The sequence below is a fragment of the Cebus imitator genome, unplaced genomic scaffold (assembly GCF_001604975.1).
Source record: "Cebus imitator isolate Cc_AM_T3 unplaced genomic scaffold, Cebus_imitator-1.0 Scaffold74, whole genome shotgun sequence".
Lineage (NCBI taxonomy): Eukaryota > Metazoa > Chordata > Mammalia > Primates > Cebidae > Cebus > Cebus imitator.
Window position 1 is genome coordinate 5,817,245 of NW_016107389.1, and position 8,222 is coordinate 5,825,466.

At 36.3% G+C, this 8,222-nt stretch overlaps 1 protein-coding gene across 1 annotated transcript in view; it reads right to left on the reverse strand.

The window, feature by feature from the left end:
* ADAM10 (ADAM metallopeptidase domain 10) overlaps positions 1–8,222 on the reverse strand; it is a 172,728-nt gene that overhangs the window by 64,330 nt on the left and 100,176 nt on the right. The window contains exon 5 of the mRNA XM_017531893.2: positions 3,264–3,364. Within this exon, the coding sequence (XP_017387382.1) occupies positions 3,264–3,364 (101 nt within the window). The remainder of the gene's footprint in view (positions 1–3,263; positions 3,365–8,222) is intronic.

Below are 8,222 nucleotides of genomic sequence, written 5' to 3' on the forward strand. Positions count from 1 at the left end.
CCATGCCCAGCTAATGTTTTGTATTTTTAGTAGAGACGGGGTTTCACCATGTTGACCAGGATGGTCTCGATCTCTTGACCTCGTGATCCACCTGCCTCGGCCTCCCACAGTGCTGGGATTACAGGCTTGAGCCACCGCGCCCAGCCAATAGTTGTTTTAAAGTCCTTGCCTGTTAACGCCTATAATTACTGGGTGTTTTTCTATTTAGGTGGCTTTTCTCCTTATTATGAATCACATTTTTCAGTTTCCTGTCATCTAGTAATGTTCTTTGAATGTTTAACACTGTGAATGTTATACTGCTGAACCTAGCGTCCTCCTTTAACAAATATTATTCAGCTTTTCTCTTACAGGCAGCTAATTTATTTGAAAAGCAGTTTCACATTTTTGAGGCTTGTTTTTCTGCTTTGGAAGGGCAGGTCTCGAGTAGCTTCTACCCTAGGGCTAGGTTAGGCCTGCTACCATGGCTTGGGATCTCTACTATGTGTAATTTTTTTAGAGAAAGAGTCTCGCTCTGCTGCCCAGGCTAGGGTGCCATGACACAATCATGGATCGCGGCAGCTTCAACCTCCTTACCTCTGGCAGTCCTCCTGTCTCAGCCTCCAGAGTAGCTGAGACTACAGGTGCTCACCACCACAGCTAATTAAAAGAAAAAAAAATTTATGGAGATGAGATCTGGCTAGGATGCCCAGGCTGGTCTCGTACTCCTGGCCTCAAGTGGTTCTCCTGCCTCAGCCTTCTAAAATCCTAGGACTACACGCATGAACCACCAGCTGGTCCCAGTATTTTGATAGTTGTTCACTTCATACAGTCCCAGTAGTTTTTCTTTGTCTCATAGTTTTCTCATAGAATTTCATCCTGTGCAGGCACAGCTTAGTATTCAGCTAAGTCTCAAGGAAGGCAACACCTGTGGAGATACCCAGAGCTTTTTCTCAACAGAGTTCTCTCCTCTCAGGTATTGTGCCCATTAAGTCCAGACACCTCGGTCTTCCTGAACTCTGACTTCTAACTCTTCAACTTGGCAACACTGCTGAAAACGTGAAAATAACTGTTTCACTTTTTTTTTCAGTTTTCCAGTTGTTTATTGTAGAAAGCCTAGTTAGATATGAGTTACTCTATCACAGCTTTAAACGGAAATCTTCAAGTTTTCAAAGTTTTCACTTTAGACATTTAATACTTCAATCTATCTGGACTTTTTTGTTGTAAATATGGTGTTCCAACTTCATCTTTTTTCAAATAGATAAACATATTTTCTGGATCCATTTATTGAATGGTCCCGACTTTTCCTTACTTTATTGATGTTAGATATGAGTTACTCTATCACAGCTTGAAGGAGAAATCTTCAAGTTTCAAAGTTTTCATTTTAGACATTTAATACTTCAATCTATCTGGACTTTCTTATTGTAAATAAGGTGTAAGGTGGTAATCCAACTTCATCTTTTTTCAAGTAGATAAACATTTTTTCTGAATCCATTTATTTAATAGTCCCGACTTTTCCTTACTAATTTGAGATTGCATCTCTACCACACAAAAAAGTTTCATTCATGCATGGGTCTTTTTCTAAGCACTCATTTTTATTCCACTAGTCAATGTGTCCATCCTTGTGCTATCATAATCTCAATTATTATAGTAAGTCTTAATACTTCCTAGGGTAAAACCCTCTTTCCTGTTCACCACCTTTAAATGGGCCCTAATTCTTCTTAGTCCTTACTTTTCCATATAACATTTTAGACCCATTGATTAGTGTTGTAAATAAACCTGTTGTAATTTGTATTGAACTTGTATTGAACCTACAAATCAATACAGGGAGAACTGACATTTTCATAATATTAAATATTATTTCCCATTAATATGGTATATCTCTCCATTTATTTAAAATCAATCTTCCTTAATATTTTAATAAAATTTTGATTTTTCCTTATATAGGTCTTATAACTCTTTGTTACATTTATTCTGTAATACATAATATTCTCTGATATTATTATTAATAATGTCCACTCTTTCATTATATTTCTGGTAGTCTACTCACAGTATAAACAAATGCAACCTACTTTTGTATATTAATATTTTATCAAGCCACCCTGCTAAATTCTATCATATCTAATGGTCTGTAATCTCAACCCCTATATCCACATTGGCAATACATTAGTGCAAGCCACTATCACTTCTCAACTGATTAACTACAACTTCTCATTAGTCTCCTAAACTCTAGTCTTAAACTCTACCCCCCAGGTTAAAAATTCTTTACTGATCTTTCTGTCTCCCTGGCCTTTATATGTACTGTTTATCCTGCTTGGAATAGTGTTTTCATATCCTCATGGCTAACCTAACTCCTACTTATTCTTGAGGTTTCTGATTACTGCCTTCAAATACTTCCAAGGCTAGGTTAGCTATTCCTCTTGTGTGTAGAATATCATCCTATTCTTAATCCTCTTCTCTCTCCTACTACCCTAAATTGTTTCTCTGTATCTCCAATTAAACCATAAACTTTTGAGAATAAGCCTTCATCTTAATCTCCACGTACTCCCAGAACTTTCTACAGTCTCTGACACATGGCAGAAGATCAATATGTATGTGTTCAATACAGGTAAAGAATAAAATCTCACTTAATACTAGAAACACCCACCTGAAACAAAATTGTTTATGCCATTTTACTGATCAAGAAATAGATGCGAATATAAATATTCATGGCTCAAGAAATATTACTCTACCATACTATTTTTAAAAAGGATGTCCAAAATATATGATAAATGTTTTATCATAAATGTTTTCTCATTTTGAACTTATGATTTGAATAACTATACTTTGTCACCTATGACTAAAGAAAAAGGAGGAAAATAAAAAGAAGAAGTAAAATATGAAAAGCCCTGAGACTTTTATTAATATGACCAACCAGATTATCTATGGACACACAACTTTCATTGTTAAAAATGAAGAATACCTTGGCAAACCAGGGCAAGTGGTCACTTTAATACTAATACAAATATTTACACTTATATAAAACATTTGTTTTCTGTTATAACAAAACATGTAAAAGACAGTATATTTTAGTGTTTTTTTTTTTGGGGTCACATATATTTGTATTCAAACCTCAGTGCAACCTCTTTATTATTGGCAAGTTACCTGGCCTCTTTGAGCATAAAAAAAACACTCCTCATAGCAGTATAAATCTTTCAGAAATTCTAGAACATACATTTTTAAATGTAGATATACATGCGCAAGTTCATTTCCATTTCCTAAATGCAAGCTAGTGTTAAAATCCTTACCTGTGTTACTTCCTCTACACCAGTCATCTGGTATTTCCTCATCCTTTCAAATACTGAATGATCTGCACAGCCCCCCTGAGGACCATATTTATGGGGATAGTCTAAAATACAAAGAACAAATATCGTTACTGTCATATATTTAGGTTTAACCAATTATGAGAATTATCTTATAAATGAAAATTTAACTGTCTTAATGAAAACCATAAATGCTTACTGAGTATCTTTGGAAAATGAACTATGCTAGTCTTTTTTTTTTTTTGAGATGGAGTCTCACTCTGTTACCAGGCTAGACTGAAGTGGCACGATCTCAGCTCACTGCAACCTCCGCCTCCTGGGTTCAAGCAGTTCTTCTGCCTCAGCCTCCCAAGTAGCTGGGATTATAGACTAGACATGCGCCCACCACCCCCGGATAATTTTTATATTTTTAGTAGAGACTGGGTTCCACCATGCTGGCAGGATGGTTTCGATCTCCTGACCTTATGATCTGCCTACCTTGGCCTCCCAAAGTGCTGGGATTACAAGCATGCACCACCTCACCTGGCCTACGCTAGTTATTTTAATGTTAAAACCTAGCAGGTTCCTAAGATCCCCCTCAATAAAAATCACTGGTCTTTAGCTTTTTGTCATATGGATGATTTGTGAATTCTAAAACAGGACAATTAATAACCACTCATTATTCTAGCCCTATCAACAATACAATGAATTTGGCTGTCATCAAGAGAGTATGTTTCTGGTCCATTATCTGACAGGGGTAAAGAGAATCCTTCTGCAGCATTCCTGACTTCCATCAGGAGGACTCAAGCAAAAATTAAGGAGAACCCCAGAACTCTTGCAATTCTCGGGAAGATACCTCTCACTTTACAAAACACAACTATCTACCACTTTCTCCCTTAGAACCACTAAAACTATTCTGCAGGTAGCTCAGTTTTTACTGTCATGAGACTATATCACTGACTACCCCAATTTATTGCTGTCATTCAAGTCACTACTGCCCTTATTTCCTTATTTTTAGATCCTGACTTACTGTCAGTCATTCTGACACCACCTCATCATTATGATGATGATCCTTCCAATATACTCAGCTCTTTTCTCCAATGATCTTTTCCTACCTCAGCTTCTCATTTCCATAGTTATACTTCTGAACTTGTCATTAGTGATAACTGAAAGCACTTTATAATCTCAGCTTCTAGTATTCTACTTTCTTTCCACCACTTACCTTTTCAGCACATACCCTTTAGGGACCAACAACCCTCTAACATCAGTAAAATCCTTCAGTCCACCAATGCTACCACTTTATTGCCTATCACCAGATATTCCTTCTCTTCCTTATTCAGTTTAAATCCCATAGTCAATATTATTATAGTTACACCACTGCATTCACCATCAACTCCCTTGTCCTTCACACCAATGCCTTTGAAGGGAACTGATGGTGAATGCAGTGGTGTCTTACTTACTTCAGAAGTGTACCTATGGAAATGAGAAGCTCCTCCTGAAGCTGAATGGGGCTAAAGAAAATCTAGTAACTATGACCAGTCTCATTCAAAAGTCATGATCTGTAACCTCAAGCCGTTCCTCAATGACAAATAGCAACTGAATTTCCAGAGTCTATTCTCAATTTTGTTCACCTAGTTAACACCAGGCAGTCCTTGCTTTGCCACAGCAGTATGTGCCGTCATAAAACTGACCATACAAGCTGAAACTATGCAAGATGATCTTAATAATCAATGGGGATGGCGGGGGGGACTACAATTGTTCTGTGACCTTTAAAATCTTTTTAAAAACTCAAAACACTAAAACTCACTTACCATTGGTTATTAATATATAGGGGAACAAAAAAAAACATGTTTGTTTAGTACACTGTTACTTAAAACATTGGAATTTTAAAAGAATTAGTGTTTTATTACTTCGTAAATTGAATTTTATGTATCATAAATTAAAAATATAAATTCCTTTTGAAAGCCTGAAACTTAGGGTAAAAAAAATTTTTCCAAAGCAACAAAACAGTGCTTATATAAGCTTCAATTTCTGTTAGCACAAAACTCTCCCAATAGAAAAAGAGTCAAGCATACAATTTTTCCCATATACTTTCAGAACTTCTAAAAGAGGCTGTTTTCCTTGGTCACCACATTAACTGTAAAAATGGACAATGACATTTTCCCTCTAAAATTACTAACAATATAATCCTCATTTCTTAAAAAAAGCCTTTGTTCAACTAATGAATAAGCCCTCATTGAGATGCTAAATCATAGGATGCACTGTAGTTCCCCTGAAAAGGCCAAACAGCATATTCTTTCACAAAGAATGAGTCATGAGTGTAGAATATTCAGCCTATTTAAAACAAAGATCAGCTTTAGATCTATTGCCTTTCTTCCAGTTCCTCTGCATGCCAACCTCCTGCTTTTGTTTTGTTGCTCAAGACACAAATATAAATAGTACATATATTGTGACTCTACCTCAAGCAGGAAATAGCTCTAGTTAACTCTCAATCACCCACTCCTTTGAGGAGAAATATTTACAGCTCAGATTCTCTGTTCAACAGAACCAGGCATAAAATACTCACTTTTTGCATCCTCACTACTTCCAGCAGGGTATCCCTCCACCTTATGTGACTGGCAGCTCAGAAACTTAATTGTAAGGTCCAAGGCCATGGCTATAAATTGATTCTCTAATAGGTAAAACTGGGTGGTAATCCCTCCAATAATATGCCACGAATCACGAAATACAATTTTTAAAAATCTATATTAATTGAATTTAAAACAGAACAACTTCATATAATATTATGCATAAAAATTAATTTGTTAATATCCAGAGTATCATGGGGTGAGATCCATGTCCTTGAAAACTGCCATTTATTCCCAAAGTTGCCAACATCAACAAGGATTAACTGATGGAAGAGTAGGAGAAAGAATAGACTTTTTTTTTTCTTTTGAGAAGAAATGAAAAGTTTGGAGAGAGGAAAGAACTCCATGTTCTTCCTAATTCCAGTGGATAGGAGGCCCTTTCTCCCCAGTACCAATTCTCATGTTTTCCCAATCCCCATGTCTAATTTCTGTTTGGGGAGGGCAAGTGGGCATAAGAAAATGACAGAGTGACTGTCCCTAGGAAGAGGAGGAAGCTGAAGATGACCCCACTTTCCACATGCACTTACAACACTAATTTTTCAGGAAACAGAGATGTGGAGGAGGGCCAGGCATGTCTCTCCCCACCCGACGGGTTTTAGAAAGAAAGGGTTAGTATTGGCAGTCAAAGGGATAATGGGAGTCAAGTCAACCAGAGAAATGTTGCTTTACTATTCTGATCAATTACAAATAGAATTACTAGACTCTAAACCGCTTAAGGACAGACCCTTCGCCCTATTCATCACTGTATTGATAGTTTCTAAAAGTGTCTTATAAAAATTAGGCACTCAAATAATGTTTATTAACAAATTAATCAGTTGTTAAACCTATAAAACTTATTAACTGACACTTGGAATGAAAACTTGTAATATACTAACTTTAAGTGACCATTATTTACATTTATCTGACTTGGGACTACACAAGCTATACACAGATGAGTGACTCCAGGCCAAAGAACACACTCTCTTCTTTAGTTCCCAAGCTGTGACAACTGAAAAGAAATATTGTTGCAGCCAAAGTAACAGCGTTGACCCTTCTCCTGTGATCACAGATTCTCTTCTCTAGAAATCAAATTCTACACCTTATCTTCAAGGTTCAAGTCAAATTCCACCCCCCCAGGGAAGTCTTCCTAAATCTCCCTAAAGCTCCCTCACTGAGGTAGTATACACTACCCTCAGTTCTTTGATAATATTTTTGTTATAGCATTTACCACATTCTGACTCTTCGTTACTGAAAATTCCCCTGAAGGTTTTTAATTTTCAGGGGGAATTTTAAAATTTGTTTTTCTGTATATTCACAAACCAATAAATACTTGTTGAATTTAATTTTTCAGCCAGCATCTGGTTTCCATGCCTCTTTTTAGAGGTCATCCAACAATCATAGAACTGAATTCCTAACTACTTTACAGATTGACTATAACATACAACACATTCAAAATTAAGACTTGTGTGCATATAATTTTCCTAATCATATGTCAATGTTATTTTAACTGCATTAATTTATTAAGCAAACAAATAATAAGAAAAATTATTATCTACTAAAGAACAGGGATACAAAAATAAGTAGCATAGAATATGCACTCTCAAAAGCTTTCAGTCTAGCTGAGGTGTCCAGCATGTAAACAAGCAACACATTTAAGTACCAACTTTGTCAAGTGTTAAGCTCTCCCTGCAATCATTCAGTTTATTAAACATTGGTTGAATTTAATTTACTCATCCAGCCAAATGTCAGTCATATGACCAATGACCTGTAAACTACCAGATTCAAAAGATCGGGAGGGCTCATCAATACATAAACAGCAGTAAAAAGAGGATACCCAGAACTGTGAGGTCAGGAAAGAATTCTAGGAGTCACACCTAAGTTGTATTTTGAAGGAAACGTATGAGCTTGGAGGAGAGAGAATGTGTAAGCTACCAGCTTAAATGAAAATTCTTTGGGCATTTGCTTGTCTTGTTTCCACAAAGGTTGTCTTGTTTCCAAAATGCCCTCTCTCTAGAGCTCAGGCAACACAGCAAGACTTTTTGGAACTTAGCAGTTATTTCATTCCCTTGCCTCTTCAAAATTTATTTTCTCTTTAATCATTCAATACTTGATGAGTTAATATAAAAAACATTATAGTAAGCCAGAGCAATCAGGCAAGAAAAAGAAATAAAGGGTATTCAAATAGGAAAGGAGGAAGTCAAATTGTCTCTATTTGCAAACGACATGATTGTATATTTACAAGACCCCATCATCTCAGCCCAAAATCTCCTGAAACTGATAAGCAACTTCAGCAAAGTCTCAGGATACAAAATCAATGTGCAAAAACCATAAGCATTCCTATATACCAATAACAGACTTA